A 22300-nucleotide genomic window follows, 5' to 3' on the forward strand; every position below is an offset into this window, starting at 1 on the left:
AATGGTCTTGCAAGTATGCCTCAATGAAACAAGCAAAAAGGATGCTGTACATGATTCCTCACCTGTACAACAAAGCTAGCATAAATGATAGCATGAAGTGTGAACTCGCATCATTTCAAATGAGGTCATTTCATGAGTATAGAAACATCTTAAATGACTAGTATGATGTCTCACCAACCACTCTAATCCTTTAATTTGAAATAAAAAACAGTACAAATGGGACTTACTGGACTCTTCCTAAGATATTGCTTTATTGTCCCACATGGGGAAATTTCATTGATGCAACGCAGGTAGATACAGAGGTAGATACAGAAGAAAAGAACAGATCACTTATAGGAAGTTTGAAAAACACTCTCAGTCGAAGATCTCCTATAAACAAAAACTCCCATTCCTGCTGCCACTCAACTGTGATAAAATGTAAATATATGATTATATTTGTGTGTTAAAAGTTATCTGCATCATTAGCCTGGGGGGAGGGAAAGGCATGTTTTTCTAATAACATGTGTGAAGATGTTGTAGAAGCAGCCGTGAGGAATGTTCCTCCCATCCTGGGGACCAGATGGGTTCACCAAGGTTTTTATCTCTAAAGATAATACCAAAGAGTCGTAAAAGACAAGTGCCTTAATGTGAAGCTGACCAATGAGAAATGTGACCCGCCTCCTTTTTATGTGTGATTTTAATAAAATGACTTGTAAGAGGGAGGAACGCTGAGAGTGATTTTGGAAAGTCGTTCAGGTTGCTTACAACATCTTGACTCGGCTAAGCCTTCCTCTCCCTTGCAAGCCACACAAAAGACTGACGTCTCTGTGTCGTTTAATATTCTAAGTTGAATTATGTTCTCTGACTGTTAAGTAATAGCATTGATTCATGTGTAATTTCTTGACATCAACACAATGCCTATTGAAGCTGGCCACTTCTGATGACCTCATGTGATCTGGTCCCTTACACACCATTCACATGTGAACACCAGTGAAGCCTCACATCCTCAAACACAAACCTCACATTTGCTGTAATTTAGTCAGAGGTTGTGCTGCTCCCCATGTGAGGAGGGCTCTGAGTCAGTAGAAGCAGTGCACGTGCCACGGGGTGAGGGGAGGCGGGGCTAATCGTCCTCATCCTGTCACTTCCTGTGTTCCTCTGTGAGCTCAGGTTCTGGGGAGGCATACACAGTAGACCACACACAGATCAGGTTAAAAACAGCGGCGCCTGTTTTGGGCCCAGGGGCCTCAAATGGCCTTTTCTGTATATTGAAGGATCTGTTTAGCTTTACCATGGCAAGTCTGATAAGTTTCAAATTCAAAATGTATACTTGTTGACTTTTATAACAACACTTTTAATATAACCCAAGTAGAGCTAATAACACATTTAAATCAGCAAGGCGAAGAATGTGCTCATTAAAATGCTTATTGTCAGCATAATGATATCACACACAATGAGCTGAAGTGTTAAGGACTTTTATATCTACTGTTTGGCTGAGGTTCAGTTTGAAATACCCAACATGCACCATGGATTATAGATTATAAAGTCCCTATTTAATGTTACAATTAACAAACTTAAACGTAAATTGAATGTTATCTGTATTCTCTGCATGTACTCATGGTTAGTGGACAGACCTCTATACTTTAATTTTTTACCTGTCATTATTTAATATATTATTGTTTTGTTGTTAGTAAAGTGGGGTATTGAAAACTGCAGACCTTAGATCAAATTCAAATTCAAAATATGGAGTTGTAACATGTGTTGCGTGTTTTACCAGGTGAACTGGAATCTGCATACATTAATTTCATCCACGTCTGAATAATATTTTTTTTTATTGACACTTATAAAAATGATGTTTCCACCAATTAAGAGCCCAATTTCTTTTACATGCATTATTTTGTTGCCTTTATCCAGATTAGATTTTGCCCTATAGTGCAGGCTTGTGTGCGATAATACATAATAGAGTAAATCACTCTTCCAGAGACTATCCCTCATATAATGCATGTTGCAGCGCCTATAGCCGTCTCACACCTTTAGCCTTTGTCATTTTAGATAAGACAAGATGTCTTATTCCCTTGTTGGGAAATGGGAGGTTTTGTCTATGGGAGTTTTTGTTTATAGGAGATCTTCTACTGAGAGTGTTTTTCAAACTTCCTATAAGTGATCTGTTCTTTTCTTCTGTATCTACCTGCGTTGCATCAATGAAATTTCCCCATGTGGGACAATAAAGGAATATCTTATCTTATCTTATCTTATGTGACTAGTTCAACCAATAACTGGAATATCTAGTGGTGAGGTTGGATTCTGTATACCTCTGTCATCAAATGAAAAAAGTACTGATAATATGCACTGGTTTGCTGGGAGACTATGAAGAATTTTTATTTCAAATGTGATATACACGACCCATCAGTGTCTCCAAATACGAGGTCAAACTTAAGTTAACACAAATGCTGAAATCATATCTGTGTAGGTTGGTCACAAGAATTCAAAATTGGTCAAGTCAAATCTGAGTCCCTAAACTATTGGGGACCCGCAAGGCTGTATACTTTGACCTTTACTTTTTCTTCTTTATATTCATAATTTCCCTTCTGTGTACAAATGTTCTGAATCCGTACTATATGCAAGTATTTTTTCAACAACTACATCAGGCTCTGGAATGATGGCCCTCTCTATTTAAGGACAAGCAGCTCTGATGCTCATTTAAAAAAAAAGCATGCAGACTTCTTAAACTGACTGAGAGAATACTGAAAACTGACTAATATTTTCCCTGTATATAAATAAAATTGATATACGGACTATATATAAATTGTCTTTTTTTGTTTTTTTGTTCTCCAATTAGAAAGCAGCAGTCAGATCCAAACCATATTGAATCTTCTGGGTAGGTGCGTAACTCACTTGATCATTTTTACTTGATGACTCATTCTGATGGTGAAACTTCATCTGTAGTATTTCTCAACCTCTATACTGTACCCTTTGCATTCCCAGGTTGTTACATACATGTCCCAATTCCACATTCTATAGCCTCCAACTGCTCTAACTTGCGCCCAGTGCTGATGAAACTCTCTGAAAATGGTTCGTATGCTCTACTAACTCAATCCTGGCCCCAAAGGCAAACTCATCATCTTCATCCCTGCTGGAGCACCGCCATCCATTCCTTCCCCTCCACCGGACCTTTACTCACTCAATTCAATTAACTCGGGTGCAATCAGTGGAGCCGGCTGTGTCATGTACGGCCCAAGTTGAAGGTAAGGTGAACTGTCCGCGTAGGCCTTTGACATTTGTGAAGCCAATGGCCCTGGCTCTTGAGGTTGGTGAGGATGTGGGATTTATGTGACAGGCTGCCTGGAGATGTTAGCATGGCCGGATGTCACGGCAGAGGCGCTGGGCCCACTGACACGTGACTCACATGGCTGCGCTCACAGTCTTGAAGTATGTCTGTCACGGCCTTTCCCTGTGAAGCGCCAGAACTGTCAAAGTCCCAAGGCACCTGGCACCTGCAGCCTCAAATGTGCTGCTTCTATTAACATGTGAAAAAGCCAATCACATCCCAGTTCCTACAAGATACCTACCATAGATTAGAATAATCATAATGCTTGTGGTGTATGCCAAGATTTACATGATGCCATTTTGGGTCAAAGGCATATCAGACTATAGCCTAATTTTATACTAAATATGTCATCAGATGCATAAATCACCAGCACTAACCAATTATTTTCTCATTACTGGCCACTTTACAGTGCTATTGTAATACTTTACCATGCTCTATTCAGATTAAATACATCTGAAATCCTGAATGGGGGAAAATATGAGAAAATGTAATTAGAAAATGAGTCTTGAACAGTTTTGATCAAAGTGCCTGTATATACCCTTTTTCAATGGTTTGGATTATGCTTCAGAACAAACGGAAATATATATTAAACCGATGACTCAGGTGACCACCACCTTAGAGAAAAATACACGCTTCAGTGAAAGGACTCCTACATCATTGAAGTGGTGACGTAAAAGAGGCCACAGGCTGAATAAACAGAGGTTGCATGTAATTCTTATATAACACTTATCACTGCACTGAAGCTACTCTATCAGCTGACCTGTGGGTCGGACAGCAGCCAGAAAAATATGTTCCAGTTTGAGCTTGAACAATACCAAACATCCTAAGACTTTTAATGAGCATTCTTGATTGAACTACACTAATAATATTCTAACAAAAGCACAACAATCAGCACAATACTATCATCAGTCTACAGTAGGGGTTATGATGAAGTATGACTGTCCTTCACCCCAAGTCCAATATGTGCACAACTACATATGTCCTGGCTGTGTGTGCAGCAAATGCTACAAACTTGATGTGAACTAAGTGAGTGGACCAGATGTTATTCCAAACATATTTCTCAAATAAAGTCCTCTTGAATTGAGGTCAATATTAACCCAGAATTTCTATCAACACATCAAAACAAACGTCTGGAAATATGTGTATCTTACACCAGTTTATAGGTGCAAAGGCTTGAGCCCATCAAGCTTTTAGTCGGCCATCACTAACCTCCTGTAATGGAAAAATCCTTGACAGAACTGTAAATGATAAGCAGATGACTTTTCTGTTAGAAAATTCAAAAATATTTGACCATCAATTCAGATTTAAAATTGGACTATCATACTTGATAAAAAGCTTATTAAAAAAGGAGATATGCTTAGTAGCATGCTTGATCTTAAGTGCCACATAAAGTCCTCCTACACAAAGGTCCAGCACGTAGTATCAGAGGGAAAATGCTCGCCTTGATATGTGATTACTTAAGTAAGTGCCTAGTGCTGCCGTCATGTCTCACTGCAGCCATCCAAGTTCACAAAGTGCAAGGATGTGGCTGTCCCATTTATTATTATTATTTTTGATTTCATGTGACCATTGAAATGTAATTAAGAGATGCCATAAATACATGAACACATTTTCCCCACATTGATGTGTGGTTTCCTCACTATATATTTAGCAAAACTGTTAAAAACACTGGACTTGATGTCTTGTTGTAATTACTGTTTTATAATTAATACATTTTATTTATTTAAATTATTTGTATTATCGTTTTTTCTGTTTAATTTAATTTGGAAAGGAACAATAATGTAAGAGATAAAGTAAAAGATAAAAGATAAAGTAATTAGTGCAGACTGCATAGTCTAAACAGTTGTATCCTCAGCAGTTTGGGTTCAGATAAAACTTCCAAAAAAAATAAAAAATTCCTGCTGGAAAAGATTAAAAGCTGTCTAGACAAAAGCCAAATTGTTGGTGCAGTGTTTTTAGGGCTCAAAAAGGTATTTAATACAGCGGACAAAACAACAAACTTCAAAGTTTAAACATTTCCTCTAATATATTACTATGGTCATAAACATATCTTGATGGCAGACAACAATGCGTTACGGTCAATGGGGTTGAATCTAATCTCTGCCCAATGACATGGGGGTGCCGCAGGGTTCTGTACTAGGACCACTCTTGTTTGCTGTACAAATAAACGACCTTCCGGACGTTTGCCTGGATGTCAACTGCCAGCTCTATGTGCATGATACAGTGATCCGTGTGTCTGCTAAAACCTCCACTCAGCAGTTCACACAGGCTCTGCTCAACAGCGCTATCTGGCTTGAAAAATTCTACTGTTGTCTTTCTAGCAGCCATTTTCGGAAAAGTTGCCCCCTAATTAGGGGGAAAGGCCGCCAAACACTGGTTCTTCTGTTGACCCTTCCTGCTCCAGTTGTGTCAAAGTTCTGAGGCCAGATGCAGACTGCTTAAATAACCCTTAATGTTAATAAAACGGTTGCTCATTGTTTTTATAGCAGAGCACATTCTTCAAATAGCCCTTTTAAGGTGTGCTTTTAAGGTTCAACAAAACTTGAGCTGTTTTTGTTTTATTAGAAGGGCGTTGTCTCATCAAGCTGCTCCGTTCTACTGTATGTAAGCTCTTACATCTCTCTTACTGTCTCACCTCAAGGTCACAACACTTAAACCACGTCATTGTACATGCAGGCAATTTATTAAGGAAACCAATGAGGTGGCATCATTGTGATATCATCCAACAACATCATCTTTTCACATTTGACATTTTAGCACATTGAAACTGTCTGGCCCCTGTCTAGAGTGTCACTGGAAGTCACAGAAATAGGCTCCAGTCACCTGCGACCACAAATGAGAACAAAATGGTAGAATGTGTCATGTGTCACCACTGTTTTCTGGTCTGGCAGTCATACGTGAGGGCTCACTCAGACCTTGCACCAGAGCCTCTGTCATTGGAGAGTTCCAAAGTTCAGAAAGGACAGTCCAGTTTCTCCTCAAATGGATCCAGCCTGTGGAACTTTCTTTCCATAGACAAAACTGCAGACTGAGCCGAACATCTTTAACCAACTGTGACTGAAATCAAGTCAGAGTTGCACACATGATAATTCTGAGTGAAATGCAGGGTGCTATTTTAGTATTGTTTACTTATCATTGCTAGATTGTAATGTTTTTTGTATTGAATTGGTCTAAAAATCTCCTATGGATAGATTCAATGCATCTGATTTGTTTAATGTAAATGCTATGTCCATATCAAATAAATAAATAAATAGGTAAACAGAAAATTCTGTGAAAATTCTGTGAAAACATTCAAATAATTAGTGTATTCGGTTCAAAAACAATTGCCCTGGCCGTCAGTCGGAAGACTGATGCATCAAGAGCGTCTCAAGTCTGTCTTACAAGTGATTTTGGTCATCTGTACTGAACATGTAAAGATTGTTCTTATTTTAAACTGAATTCACTGCAGTGGCTAAACATAAAGATGAAAATGATTTCAGCACCACACAAAAGAACTGACAGTAATATGCATCTTAGTGGTGATATAGTCAGAGCACCAAAATCTATAAGTAGTAACCTTGTGTGGGCTTGTATTTCCAAGGATGTAAAGTTAGTCAAATGCTTTCTATTGTCATGGAAAACATTTAACACCCTAACAGCTTGCCACGGCTCTATAATTATAAATGCCTGTTCTGTTGACACAATGCATCATTTGAATTATGCCTGAAATGCCCAACCTTTCCTGTTCGTAATAAACACAACCAGTATATGTGCAATAATACTTTGGATCATTGTCCTACTGATCACCAAATTTGGACCACATATTTACAGCGAGACAGATGGCATCACATTTGTGTGTAAAATGTTTTTGTTCACGGAGAACTTTGTGGTCGAATCAGCAGCTGCCTGGGGCCCAGGTTGTGAAGCAAAGCCCAAAGATCCCCACCACAATGGACCAGTAGAGGTTGGCTCTTTTTTATGAAATTGATTTTGTTTTGGCTAAACATCGCTACACTTAGATCTCCCCATTTTAGGGGAAGAACCTGTAGTCACATAAATACACAATGATGCACCATATACTGTAATTACACTTGGTCGACAGCAAACTGGGGAGGTTTCCAAGACAACACTGCATCTGCACACTCCAGTGTTTGCAAGAAGGCATCATTGAATCTGTGAAGTATTGTTCCATTTTACAGATTCCTGTCAGTGTTGTAGCCATTATAACAGACCTTATAACAGGCCATTAGTGGCACACAGCTTGTTCATCTATGAGAAGTAAAATCAAACCTACTCCATACCTCTCTGTGACAGCAAGCCCAGTAGCTTTTTAGTGTCAGACTGTAGCTCTGACACATACTGGGAGCATTCGTCATCATCTTACATCCTCTGCCAGTCTCCAACTGTCAGCATGGAGGATCTTTGAAGTAGAAAACTTTGCACACGAGAAGCCCTTGATGGCCATCGGGGAACGTTGTGTGTGAAGTCCTCACTCCTGTTTGTGTTTTCCATCAGTTCTCAAAAGACATACAGAAGTGAGATAGTGAGTCAGTAATGACTACTGTCAAACATATGTGCTTTGCTGTACTGCACATCACTTCAATAGTGCACTATTTTTACACCAAGCTGAGGAAAGCCACAGCGCAACGGCTCTTTGGGGCCATGGGGTCCTTCAGCTCTGCTCACTGGGATGTGTGCTGGCATGGTCCTCCCCAATGGGAGGCAGCAGATTGTGGGCTTAAAGCTGAGCGAGGTGAAATGTCGAGAGGAAAATGTAAATTCATACTGACAGGCAATGCAGAAAACATGTTCTCAGCGACTCGGAGAACCTTGATATTTCACAAAGTCAAATGAACATGTTAGCCAACACTGGAGGGCAACTACAGGGCTATTTAAAGACGAGCTTCAGAAGCATGTTGGTGTTACATCACAGCAGTGAGACTGTTTACATGCTGCTTCATGGCCTTTGTTATATTCTCCTTCTCCATCACCACTGTCTGTGAGCCACGGGCCGCTCACATAGTCACACATACTGCTCCCCATTAGTGCATCTTCACATGAATACTGCACCCTCACGCCTCATGTTCACCCTCTGTTATCTGTCTCCCACACTGGCACTAAGCTTTGATTAGCAGCAGGACAACACCAAGGCTTAAGACATGCATTCAGATTTGAACCTCATTAATTCACACGCCACACACACAGTACTTTATGAAAGGAGACCAGCGTATGCTGAGAGGATGCACATAATCTTGTTAATCTTGCTTTGGGGGCTGTTATACCCACAATAGATCTTATCCAGTTTTTGAAACACACATACACTTTTTTAAAAAGCTATGAATAAATACCATGACAATCTCTGCCGTCACACTAGGCGTCACAGCATCGCTTTAGTAAAACACTTTTGTATATTGGGTGCAGGGTGTAACCTGAAGACTGTTGGATATCTTGTATGAAAACTGTATTAATAAAGCTGTTTATTAATGTCTAAAATGAGATCCTCTCACTGTACAACCAAAGTCATCGAGGTCTAGTGAATCTGTTTAATGCATCAGCAAGCAAGAATGCAAAGATGAGTTGAGGAGAACCAGACTTATCTTGGGTTAACATTGCATTCATTGACAGACATTCAGTGATGCTATAAGAAAACATTAGTCTACAGTATACGTTGCACGATATAGCCAGTGAGTCAGAAAGCTAAATATAGGCCACAGAACTGTTTAAGGACATCTGTAAACCTCCCAGTCATTACCAACTTCTACAAACAGACGCTAATTACAGCTGGAAACATTAACTTATTTTAAGGCTCTGCAATAAAGTGGCAAAAGTCCACTCACTAAAAGGATTGTGGTGTGTTGTTAAGGCTGCGTGGACTTTTGACATGGCTTTGCTTTGACCTAATACTGTCAATATTGTTTCTCTAATCTGGATGCCTGCATGTTGTAAATAATTTGGTGCTCTACTATATTGATACTGCACTATGCATGTGACTTTTTACATTAATTTACTTTCAGGGTGTCTATTACAATCTGGCAGGGGGGCTGCTGATGAAAGCTAGCCTTTTGGAAAATTTGGATACATTCACATTGTTATGATGTTCATTAACGTCCCACTGAAAACTAACTTTAAAAAAAAACACACCAGGAAAGGGGTCGATAGAATACAGCACTCCCATGCAACAGTGGACAGTATAAGTAACAGTATAAACAAGTGGATCTAATTTAATTCCAGACCTTGAACTGCCACCTTATCATGGTGGGGGAGTTTTCATAATGAATGATCCTAGGAGCCCTTGCCTGGGGCATTATGCTCCTGGTAGGTCTCCCACAGGTCCTAGGTGATGGGTCAGACTAAATGCAGTTCAAGATACCCATATGGATTGGATAAATACAGGAACGGCGATGTCGCCCAGTATGGCGCAGCCAGGGCCCTATCCTGGAGCCAGGTCTGCAGTTAGGCCTTTAATTTGATCACCTGATGGCCTGGGCATTGCCCACCGACCTCTTGTGGGCTCACTACCTGCAGAGGTATCTATAGGGGTTGGGTGCAAATAAGATTGGGTGGTGGTTGTGGGCTGATGTCTCGATGACAAAGACCATGGACACAGCATCTAGCTGTTGTAACATGGAATGTCACCACCCTTGTGGGGAAGGAGCCTTAGCTTGTCCGGGTGGTCGATACTGGCTGGATGTAGGCGGCCTTGCCTCCATGCACAGCTTGGGCTCTGGAACTGAAATCTTTGAACAGGATTGGATTCTCCATTTCTCTGCCGTTGCCAAAAGGGAGAGGCATTGGACTGGTGTGGGCTTGCTCATAGCCCCAGAGCTAAGTCGCCATGTGTTGGAGTTCACCCCAGTGAATGAGAGAGTTTCTCCTTCAGGTTGGGTACATGTCGCTCAGTGTTGTGTGGCCCTACGGGCCAAACAACAGTGCAGAGTACTTGGCCTACTTGGAGTCCCTGGGAGGGTTACTGGACAGCGCACCAACCAGGGACTCCTTTGTTCTACAGTGTGACTTGTGGCAACACCACACCAGTGACACGTGGAAAGGGTGATTAGGAGGAATGCCCCCCCCTGATATGAACCCTAGTGTTTCATTATTGGACTTCTATGCCAGTTACAGTTACCTTTGGACGCATATCTTGGACACCAGGGTGAAGAGCTCGAAGCTGTGGTCGTAAGGTCTCTGGTCCTTGTCGCAGCGGTAACCCCAGAACCCGGGGGTGGACACAAGATATAAGAAGTCTGTAGTCATAAAGTCATGTGAGCGCCTGGTCTTGCCCCACCTCAAGTCCTTCACTTCCTTCCAGCTTCCACTTTATCGGCACAACCATCACCTAGGACCTCAAGTTGGAGCCCACCATCAACTCCCTCATCAAGTAGGCCCAGCCAGGGACAAACAGAGAATACATTGTGCCTTTGCTGAGAAGGTGATCAGCTACAGATCTCCATCTCTGCAAGGATGAGCAGGTCGTATCACAGCCAACCCTTCTCACCCTGGCTACGGTCCATCCGGACCAGAACACCTGCCACAAGAACAGTTTCTTTCCCTCTGCCATTGGGCTCATGAACACATGAATGTTATGTTGTCATCTGAAATCCAGCAATAAAATAGACTAAAAGGCTTGTTCCAAATAGAAAAGGCTAAACATTGTACTTTTCTTTTCAAAAAGATTGTCTGGCTTATTTTGAGACAGGACAGCTGAGCGTGAAAGTGACATACAGTAAACTGTCAGAGCTGGAATTTGCACTCATAACATTGTGGCCAGCTGCATATGGAGCCTGACATAATGTGCTGCTGCCTTAACCGCTCAACCACCGGGCAGCACAAACTGTTCATTTAATTCATATTTTGTAACACATTGTAAGGAAATAGGTAAACACTGGTCCTAAGTGTCACGCTGTCTGTTCAATAATGCTTTGGGGAACTGAAAGTTTTGTGGTCCATATGGTTGAGAAGAATTGAATCTAACAGCTGGTACCTCTGAGAAATATTTCCAACATGGCGAACCGAGACGCCCTACTGTGATTTTAATGGCTTCCCATCAAGGTGATAAAAGGATAAGAAATGTTACACAGGCCCATTTCGGTCATCATGCACTTACCATCTCAAGTGCAGATTCATTGTGTGCTACAGATTATCCTCCTGGTGAACACTCCACTCAAGGGATCCGCACAAAACATTGCACGTTTGTTGTCATGGAGATATTAGGATGTAAAATATACAGTGCTAGACGTGACGTGTCTCCTGGTAAACCGGCCTTGGCATATAGGATAAATTACCAGAGGTTTTTTGGAACATTGCTGCCCACTCCCTGTCTCAGAGACACTCCCGTGCTGAAGGTCACACACATCTTGAATGAACAGGACTACACACACTCCTCCAGGTCACTATAGTTACTCCTGCAGGTCACTATAGTTGGCCACACAACGCGGTCACCTGCATCTCAACCTCATTCTGTCACCCATGTGCATCCGTGCGCTCACATCTGCCTTTGGGTGGTGGACATTAAAGCCACACACAGAAACACACGTGTGCGAGGACGTGCCACAGCCTCAGCATGTTCTCCCACGCGCCAGAAACTGCGTGTCGGTGTAATCAGATTAATGCTGGAGCTAATTTGTTGCCATGGTGTCGCCCATAAGCGGTAGTGGTGAGGCGGGCTGCAGCAGTCAGTAGATCCATAACTTATCAAAAGCTGATTAACACATCAATCCTCCGTCTTGTGGCTGCTAAGAGCGCCCGGCTGAGCGCTTGTCAGGATTATTTAAGTGTGAACCAAAAGCGTGAGTCATGCAGAAATGGGAGCTGTGCATTAACACTTGCTACCTACTGTCAACGCAATCTCCCGTGTAAATGTAATTTACAATGTCATGTTCATTTCCCACCCAGAGCATTGTTAGCTGCGTTGTTCCAATAAATGTACTTACTGATGTGAATAAGGGTGTTTACTTTACCTTTATTATTAGTACTATTTGTCTTATGCCAGCTATTTTTATTTTATTTTATCTTTATTTTAATTTTCTTCCCTCCATTCCCTATTAAGATGTGAGAGGTCCTGTTTACAGGAGTTTTGTTAATAAGAGTTTTTGTTTTTGTTCATAAGAGTTCTTCTATTAAGAGTCCTATAAGTTATCTGATGTGTGGACAATAAAGGCACATCTTATCTTATCTTAAATGATGAATTTAGGCCTAAAGAGAGGGATGGAGCGCCTTTATCTTCTAATTCTCATTGGGGAAATCTGCTTTGAAGAGGCCTATCAATGATCGGTCATCGTTACACCTCAATGGCATGCAGTGTCTCCAGTTTCACTTTTCCTAAATGTAAAACAATCTCCTGGAATCCACCGCGATGCTTTTTCAGGCTCCTGATCCCAAGGGAAATCTGGATTGTTTATCGCCTCCCAGTGGTGGCTTTTGGCAAGTGAGGCAAAACAACCAAAAATAAACTAGTGTGAAAGCCTAAGTTCACACTGAGCTGGTATTAATGAGCTCGCCTTCCCTGAACCATTGCTGAGGAGACAGAATATGGACTTTAACAACGTGTTGCTCTTGGTGGTGCAGGATCTGGTGGTGTGGTGCAGACTGGCCCATGCGCACACTGCACACTGTCTTATATAATAAGGTCATTGTTGGTGCCCTGTCATTGTCATTAAAATTCAGAAGACTCTCATGAAAACAATGCCAGAGAGACAGAGAGGTTTTGGAGGTTGCCATGGCTTGATTTGAGTCAGAAAGATTTGGAATAAACTATAAATAGTGGAAAAGGAACACACAACACGTAGTTCATGTCTCTGAACATAGAACATTGTTGGGCCTTTTGAAATATGTTTCAAAGCATTATACAAAGTCCAATTGGCTTCTATATCAACCAATACTTCACACCTTAAAATATTTACCAACCAACTGTGATCCAATTGCACTCTTGCGATCAATGTGCATTTAGGATTATCTTTCTATGCATTTCATGCCAATTTATTTGTACCAACTGAACTAACAAAACATTTCATATTTTAACTGTAAGGCTTAAAGATCTTTCAACTGACAACTATCAACAGGGCTTTGAAGCGTTCTTATCTGCTTATCTTTCCCGTCCATATTGTGAATGTGAAAATATGTATGACACATAAACCTGGACACAATTCAGATGGAATGATTTATTTATATTTATGATAGCATATTAAAACAATAAACATTGAAAGCACTGACTGTTGAACCCAAGGCCTCTCACACACAGCATGCACCACCCCGACCCAGCGTTCAAGAAGACACTGAACATTCTAACACCAAGAGACCTGTCCTCTTGACTGAGTCCTTTTTTAAAATTCTCCGACAGTCTCTTTCCTCGCTCTTTTTTAATCCTTTAAATAAATCTTGATATAAAAAAACAAGCCCACATATGATGATTCAACTATGTTTGCAAACTGCCTGTGTCCTGTTAATCATCCTGCCCTCCAATGACTCTCGGGTTGTTCCTATTCTGCCGGAGGATGAACATGATACTGGCCTCCTTTTTCTTGTCTTCCATGCCAACTCTGGGATCCAAGAAAATATTGTGTAGTGTTTGGTGGAGATCGGGGGAATTAGCACTGAAATGGTTTCGAAAACCTCCCTGAAAACCAAAAGCAATAAAAAAGTCATAAAAAAATGAAACCACAAAAGTCCAACTGAAGAAGCGCTGGAGGGATGTTTTGAACTCTGTAGACTGGAGGCACTTTGGCACAGAGCGAAGGCCCCACACCTGTAGCAGGGGAGAGGGAGGAGTGGATGGAATGGTACAAAGATGAACAGAAACTCAACTCAAGAGTCCAGGAATGACGTCGCAATACAGAAAAAAAAAAGAAAAGAAAGAAGAACAAGATGAGCCGACAAACATGGAGGAAAAGGCCAGCCTCCCCACCAGTTAACGCTCATGTTCAGGAGGAGGGGAGGGAATAAAAAGAGAAAAGTTAAGTGAGCAGCGGCAGGTCAAGTCAGGAGGAAAACGCGACAGTCCCATCTAGAGTAGAGGAAACTGTCTGGCAAAAGCTTTACATCACAAACAGAACAACAGTCTTTTTTTTGTGGAAGAAAGTCGCTGGGAGAGTGAAGGGTGGAGAGAGAGAGGGCATGGCATGGTATAGTCCCACAGGTCCCTCCTCATCTGCCTCCACCCGACAGCGCTGCAGAGGCTTTAAGTAGAAACCCCAGCTCTCCGCACCTCCTCCTCCTCCTCCTCCTCCTCCTCCTCCTCCTCCTCCTCCTCCTCCTCCTCACCCTCCTCCTCCTCCTCACAGGTACAACTCCTTGGCTCTGATATGCTGCAGCTTCTCCCTCAACATGCGGAAGGAGGGCCGGATTACGGCGTCCAGAGTCCAGCACTGCTTCATCAGGTCGTACACCACAGGGGGGCAGCCGTCCGGAGCGTCCATCTTGTATCCCTTCTCCACCCGTGGCACCACCTCTTTCAGTGGCTGGGGTACACAACAATGCACAAAGATTGCATCAAACTGTTCATGCGTGCAAATTAATTATGAAACACTACAGTAGAAAGGTCAGGAACTAATGACTATGTAAACGAATAAGTAGCGGTGGAAGCAAAATAATTGGATTTTTAATTTACAGCGTGTGTGTGTGCTGTGCTTTCACTGCGTGTTTGTAATGTTGTTTCAGGTCAACAGAAGGCAATACTGTTGATCCATCCAATTGAGTCTGCTGGTGTTTATAACAGTCTATATTTAACAATGAAACATCTTGATACTCACAATTCTAGGGTAAGGCACACGCCCAAAGGAGTAAATCTCCCAGAGTAGGATTCCATAGCTCCAAACATCTGACTTAGTGGAAAACCGCTGTAAAAAAATAAATAAATGAGTAAAAATAAAAGTGTAAATGCAAGAGTACTGGAGCTCTTACCTTCTCTCTTAGTGCTTCAGGGGATGTCCATTTGACCGGCAGTTTGGCAGTGTCCTGTATGGAGGAGGCCTCTTTGGTGAGGCCAAAGTCGCTGACCTTAGCAATGTTGTCGTCTGACACAAGCACATTACGAGCTGCCAAGTCTCTGTGGACAAAGTTGTTGGCCTCCAAATACTCCATAGCCTCACACACATCTCTGTAGGGCGAAAAAAAAAAAAAAAAGGCAATTAAGTCCAAGATGACATTAAAGAACGGATATTTTAAAATGTGTCAGTGAAAATAAAAGGTCACATTAAAGATTTAAAATGGGACTTGACTGTAACAGAGTCGAGGCATTTTATGTTGAACGCCACAGACTCTGCCACAATTTTATAATCAAAAAAGAAACACAGCAGCACATCTCAACACCAAAGATATTTTTAGATGAGTTATTGTCATGATTAGACACGAAAGAGGGCTTACAGTGAAAACTTTAGTAAGCAGTCTCCTCCCAACACTGTCCGCCCTCGAGATCGCAGATAGTCCACAAGACTGCCCTATGACACCACAGTGAAATTAAGACATGACATTAAGCAATAGAGTTTGAAGACCGAACCACAAGAGGGCAATTCATTAGACAACTGACCTTGGCCATGTATTCTGTGACAATATAAAGACTCCCTCTCTCCTCCACGATTACCCCTAGCAACTGCACGAGGTTGTTGTGCCTCAATTGCCTGCGAAGCCAAAAACAGAGCAATGTCTTACGTCATGACAGAGGCTTCCGCAATAAAAGCCTGCGCCGTGGCATCATTTTTAATACACTTGACAGCCACCTTGGTCCCCCTGTAGTCTCCGACCATTACATCTGCAAGCGAAGGAGGACAAGGCTTTAGATCGAATTAAAATAAGGAGAGAAAATTATAATATATATATATATATATATATATATATATATATATATATATATATATATATATATATATATATATATATATATATATATATATATATATATATATATATATATATATATATATATATATACACACACACACAGTACAACTTACCGCCAAACTCCCCCTTGCCAATAGTTTGAATAAGCTTCAGGTCTTTTCTGTTCAGAGCCCAACCACCTGCGAAAAATAAAAACACAGAAGTATAGAGTACTACTATTTACCACGTTGATATTCAAACAGTATCTCACTCAAAATGTACATAATCATTGACGCCATTCATACAACAGTACAGTTTTCTTTCTTTTCTTTTCCCCGTAAAATAAATTGTAATTGACCTTGAATATGTTAATGTTTTTCCGCCTCCATCTACCGTCTTAACAAAAGGTCATTTGAGTTTGTGGAGTGAAATAATGAATGCTTCTGTGAAGAAAGACCCCGTCTAACCTTGAGAGCACAGCGGAGTCCCTGGACACTAAAAGATTAACTACCCCCTGGTGATTCAAGCCATTAGGAGCGGTATGATGCACACTTTAATGTAGCGTGTGTGTTTGTCGCATGCCTGTGGAGTTGTTAGCGAGGTTAGCGTGACAGTATTTACGTGCTAATGTAATAATGCATGTGTGCCAGAGACCCTACAGTGCAGTGTAATGAGCTCAGAGTGTGTCCTTACTTCTGGAAAACTCATCCTGCGCCGCGACTGTCCCCTCCATCAACTTGGGTTTAATCAGCCTGGTGCAAAGGCCGTCTGCGTCTTTGGTGTAATGCTGGACAAAGATAATACGTCAAATGTAGTTGGGCACAATAAAGGACAGGGACTCAGATTGGTAATATATTTAGGCTTTTCAACAAACTCCAGGGAAAACATCTGGTTCTGTTTTATTTTGTGATGCGTTTGACCATTTTAATTTCATCAATTAGTATAAAACTGATCAAATGTTCAACCACATAACAATGAAAAGCATTGTGCAAGTCAGTTCCACAGCCACCAGAGGGCAGCAGGGTAAACAAAAACAAGCCTCTTCCATAACATGGGCTGATACAGTGAACAAAAGACAACATGTCAATGGTATTGGTGACTGCGGATTATATTCACCAAAAGCAGTGATGCAAGGAATAATGACAGATTAAGAAGATGCTTATATTTCAAGTGCACCGAGACGTGACAACATTAAGGCTGCAAGAGTTCATAGAGCGCATTGTTGTCATTGTTGTCCACTTCCAGAGCACCACGAGGCACAAAGACACGGCCCAATTACAAGTGTGATAGCCGCTGTCCAGACCCTGTCACGCCTCGTATTCCGTCTGCACTGCCCTTTTTCAGAACGGCATTCACTCAGCACCAACAGATAAGACCCCAATTGGATCTTACAGATGTGTTTTTACAGTATCTTTACATGGGACCCTTTAATCACATGCAGAAATGTAATGAAACAGACTGAACTTCTAACAGTTTGGAGGGATGTGGACAGGTTTGCTTTACACACACGGAACCTTAAAAGCCATCCTTACTTCCACCAACTGCATGAGGTTCTCGAAGTACTCCTCTTCGTCGATAGTGAGCTTGCCGTTGTGGTAGATGATGCGGTAGTGCTCCACTTTGCCGTCACAGCTGACACACAGGGTATAATCTCCGGGATAGTTGGTGCTCTCCCTCACCAGGTACAAACCCGTCTCCGGGGGGTAGAGGAGCCGCTCAGCCTGTTCCCGAGTTATCTTGCCATGGAACCAGCTAAAGGGAAACGACAAGAAAACTTAAGAGGAAAGACAAAAGACCCAATGTATTGTGAAAAAAACAAATCAAACAGTGTTACAGTTGACCTGAATAATTCTACTTGGAACGATCCCTGCACTGTTCAGCATAAACAACTTTTATTATGTTCTACAGCGCTGTAATAAAAGAGATTAATGAAAAGGAAACCGCAGGTTGATAATGACAGGCCACAGAAAGATTAACAGTCTGGTGGTGGCTAAAGTAGTCAGTGAGAAAGTACCTGAACCCAAGCAACAGGAAGAGTGGCGCTCGTACACTCTAAAAGAAACACACGCCCAGGGCAGAGTCGGAAACTGACAGACCGACGCAGCAAAAACAGGAAAATGCAGGACTGCTCCAGCTGGATGTTGGGGAGAGAACACCAGCACTGAGATCCTGCTTTGTGCCATCTGATTTACATGTTTCCACCACTATAACCCTGCTGATCCTCACCATATGGCATATGGCAAGTACAAATAATCATTTGAAATCACCATTAATTAAACTATCATTCGCTCAGGGATCATTTATCACAAAAAAGGCTGTTAAAAATGTTCTATAAAGTTAAAAGCTCCAACACGAGAGTAATGTTTACACTCAGAATCCAGCACGCATGTAGAACACATTTCCAAATGGGTAGTTGTTGTTTGTAATAAGGAATAATTGCACAGCCCTACGACTCAATCATTTAAACTGGTGATGGGAACGAATCAATAGTCTGAATTGATCTAGCTTGCTTTTCCCATAGCTCACTCTGTCCTGCTTCCTCCCCTTCCCCTGACAGTGAAATCTCTTGTGTCAAAGCAGCTTAATATAAGGTTGGTTGATTGGATCAGTAAAGGCAGGCTCTTCCATGAACAGCAGCTCCTTAACCAACTCCCACTAATCCAACAACAACTGGAGCCATACGACGACGACGACGACCATGAAGCAGTGGTTTTGTCGAAAGGGTTCTGCTATGCTCTGTCATAAAGCAAAACCAAGTGTGCGTAGGACACATAAGAAGAGATGGAGAGGTAGGACAGCTGCTCTGGGTGGTGCAGTTACTATAATGTGGGGTGAATGTCTGCCACCAGGGGTCAGCAGAGAGGCCAATATGTTCCAGTGAGCATCAATATTATGTTCAAATGGAGATAGAAGACCACAGCTGAAGACTTAAGTCACAGCAAACGGGAGAGGTCTTCCCAGAGACATCTGTCAGCTATTCATAATAAAGTCCTAAAGCCCCAAAGGGATAAGATGCAACGAGTGACTGAGGGACACTCCCTTAACGTCAAAAGTCACATATCAACTATTGCATGGTCTCAAATAGAATAGAATACAGTTGTGTAACACTCATGCATGATAAAACTGATACATTTTAAGAGAATAAAACGTTTCTAATCACAAGCTATAAACAGAAAATAAGCTGTTTTTACTTACAAGAGAAAAAAAAAACAAGAAGCTATGTTAAAGCAGTCAATTGTAGCTCAACACAATAAGAGGAAAAAGGCAAAAAGAAAAGAGGGTATTGATTTCAATCATACAGTATAGAGGGATAATAAAACCTAAAAGAAAGGCTAAAGAGCTTGATGCTGTCCTTGAAACCTTTGGTCCCACTCACAGCAGAGGGCCCACTCTGGACCTGCTAATTACAAAGTGAAGTGGGTTAATATTTCAAACGTCAATGTGGTCGATGTTGCTCTGTCTGATCATTTCTGTGTCTTTCCCAAACCACCGGCTGGTCCTGCAGTTGCTCGGAGGCGACACATGACGGCACAAAGCACCATTAGGTTGAAAATGTCTCATGTTCTAATGCAAATGATTTGTTGAAATCATCTAGTTTTAAATGTTCTGGACACCGTCATTGCCTCTATGAAAATCAGCTGAAAGAGAAATGATGATTCAGTCACAGGAAAAGAGAGTGCCGATGGGCCGAGTGGAAATGGAACACGTCAAAGCTCCAGGTTAAAAAAGATGCCCCTGACCTGTGGGGAGCCCCAAGGGTCAATCCTGGGCCCCTTCAATTCAACCTCTACTGTATTTCCATGCCCCACCTCTTGTTTAGCCTTGGTATATTTAGACATGTTTTACATACTATGTTTTCTACTTGTACATTTAATGTTTAGCCATTTCTGCTATTATGATATTACATTTTTGATCTGGCTATTATACAACTTATGTAAATAAGAGTGTTTACTTTACCATTATTAGTATAATTTGTCTTATGCCAGCTATTTTTATTATTATTATTTTATTTTATTTTTATTTTCTTTCCTCCATTCCCTATTAAGATATGAGAGGACCTATTTACAGGAGTTTTGTTAATAAGAGCTTTTGTTTTTGTTCATAAGAGTTCTTCTATTAAGAGTGTAAAAACTTCCTATAAGTTATCTGTCCTTCCCCCTGTATCTACTGCGGTGTAACACCAAAATTTCCCCATGTGTGGACAATAAAGGCATATCTTATCTTATATTGCAATGTGTGAGCTTCTGTGTCCGAGTAATTTCCCTTGTGGATCAAAAGAGTCTTTTTTTTAGATGACGACATGTGCAATGTGCTGACTGCTGACACTAACATTTTGTATGCTCGTAGCGTTCCTGTCTGATTTGCATATGCCTCTCATTATGTTCTGCTCTTTTGACATGGCTGCATTTTTCAAAGCGCTTCATTCAGATACAGAGCCCAGCTGGTGCTGGCCTTTGTTGCAGCGGGGCAGACAAGAGAAGAGAGAAAAACAAGCAAATGTTTGGGAGAAAAATACATCTTTTGATGCAGTTGAACTTTAGAAATGAACACCACATTTTCCCCTTTTGCTGCTGGATACAAATCGAGGGGTAACCTAGCAACTTGCTGGGTAGACACAATCTGAGACAGCTAATGGTTAGCAACATGTTCGTTGTCCTTTTAACATGTACTGTATACTTCAACTTCCATAGGACTTTTTGTACTTACGGCATAAGACTGAGCTTCCCCCCTGACTTGACTCCTTCTCTCTTCTGGACATAGTTTGCTGGAATGGTGCCTTCTCTTCCCCCAGTGTTCTTTGCTCTATACCAGTTAGGATCCTGAAAATGCAAACATTTAAAATAAGTAAATTAAAAGTTTTAGTGTTAGGTCTTTAGGTCACTTTCCAATGCATTAATCATTAGATTAAGTAAAATAAACGACAGTACACAAGCAAGAGGATGGCTTGCCAAAATATTTACATCATAACAGAATACTGTTACTGCATGTATATTATATATACAAAATTATTAGCAGGTAGTCACATGCTTTGTGTGCTTAGTTTGTGTATAAACTGAAAAATAGTTTATTTTCTACTTGCCCTGGTAACTCCAGTTATGGTCAATACATCTCCTTTACAAAAGGGAAGGTCCTGTTCATTAGCAGTCTGAAAGTTATATTTGGCTACACACTCTGTGCCAGACGACCATGGGGCCTAGGTAAGAGACAACAAAGAAAACACACATTTTAGACATCACTGATGCTGAACAAAAACATTCCCCCAACCCACAAAGGTCCAATCAGTTTAATGAAAATGTATTTATTAAGTAGCTGACTGCACAGATTGATCTTGCATTCTTATTCTTGAGAGGAAAGAGCCATTCTACCTCAAAGTGAAGGAGCTCTGACCCAGATCTAATGATTAAAATTTGTTGACAAGACATGTAGTGCAACAGTGTCAAGGCAGCATTGGCCACAACAGTCTTTTCAATGTGGACATGTAAAAGTGAATCATAAAGAGAAAGTTATTCTACTAAATGTACTTACGCCACACACAGACTCTCGGGTAACATGAAACCACAAAAGTTAAGCCAGGCTACTTTAGAGGATATGTGCACAGCTACTATGTGCATTAAAGGTGTGGCAGAAAGGATTAATTATCTCTGTATACTTATGTGGGCACATGTTAACTACAACAGAAGAGCATGGCAGTGAAAGGAGGATGCTCAAAATGTTACCCTCAAGTAACTGCTTTCCCAAGTCCAGCACAGAAACAGTTAGGAAAAGTCAAACAAAAAAAAAAGTTTGTGTGCCTGACTTACATGGATACCTGACATGATGAAAGACTATGTCAGCAGGTGTCCTCAGGTCACAGCGGTCACTGTTCAGCCAGTACCATCAGAGCTGCAAGAGAAGAAAGCACATGCAACAAGTCAATAAATAATATATTGCAGACTATAATGAGACGGATCAATGGGTGGACTCATTCATGGCTATTTAGTACGACTACAGCGTATAATTACTAATAAAGTAAAAAGGTTGTAAATCAGTGCTTGTGTTTCCAGTGGCTTTTTACAGTAGCCCAAATGTAAAGCTCGTCACATCCGAAAGCCACATTGAACAGGAAGTCGAAACTGGGAGGGTGGGGACCAAAACGAAGGAAGCAGCTGACATGTAATTTCCATGAAAAGGAGCTGTACCCGGTATACTGCAGTTTACATTGTG

The 22300-nt window shown here is 41.3% G+C and overlaps 1 protein-coding gene across 1 annotated transcript in view; it reads right to left on the reverse strand.

Annotated features, from left to right (window-relative positions):
• Positions 1-13423: 13423 nt before the first annotated feature.
• LOC140380831 (tyrosine-protein kinase CSK) overlaps positions 13424-22300 on the reverse strand; it is a 32573-nt gene continuing 23696 nt past the window's right edge. The window contains exons 2-14 of the mRNA XM_072464753.1: positions 21898-21979; positions 21177-21290; positions 20804-20916; positions 17629-17848; positions 16790-16883; positions 16231-16296; positions 15929-16028; positions 15807-15897; positions 15644-15717; positions 15182-15377; positions 15031-15117; positions 14543-14739; positions 13424-14478 (exon numbers count right to left, since the gene is read on the reverse strand). Coding sequence (XP_072320854.1) covers positions 14557-14739; positions 15031-15117; positions 15182-15377; positions 15644-15717; positions 15807-15897; positions 15929-16028; positions 16231-16296; positions 16790-16883; positions 17629-17848; positions 20804-20916; positions 21177-21290; positions 21898-21912 — 1353 coding nt within the window. The 5' untranslated portion in view covers positions 21913-21979 and the 3' untranslated portion in view covers positions 13424-14478; positions 14543-14556. The remainder of the gene's footprint in view (positions 14479-14542; positions 14740-15030; positions 15118-15181; positions 15378-15643; positions 15718-15806; positions 15898-15928; positions 16029-16230; positions 16297-16789; positions 16884-17628; positions 17849-20803; positions 20917-21176; positions 21291-21897; positions 21980-22300) is intronic.

Source organism: Eucyclogobius newberryi, unplaced genomic scaffold, assembly GCF_026437365.1.
Source record: "Eucyclogobius newberryi isolate DKJ021-1_F unplaced genomic scaffold, fEucNew1.0.hap1 SCAF_5, whole genome shotgun sequence".
NCBI lineage: Eukaryota > Metazoa > Chordata > Actinopteri > Gobiiformes > Gobiidae > Eucyclogobius > Eucyclogobius newberryi.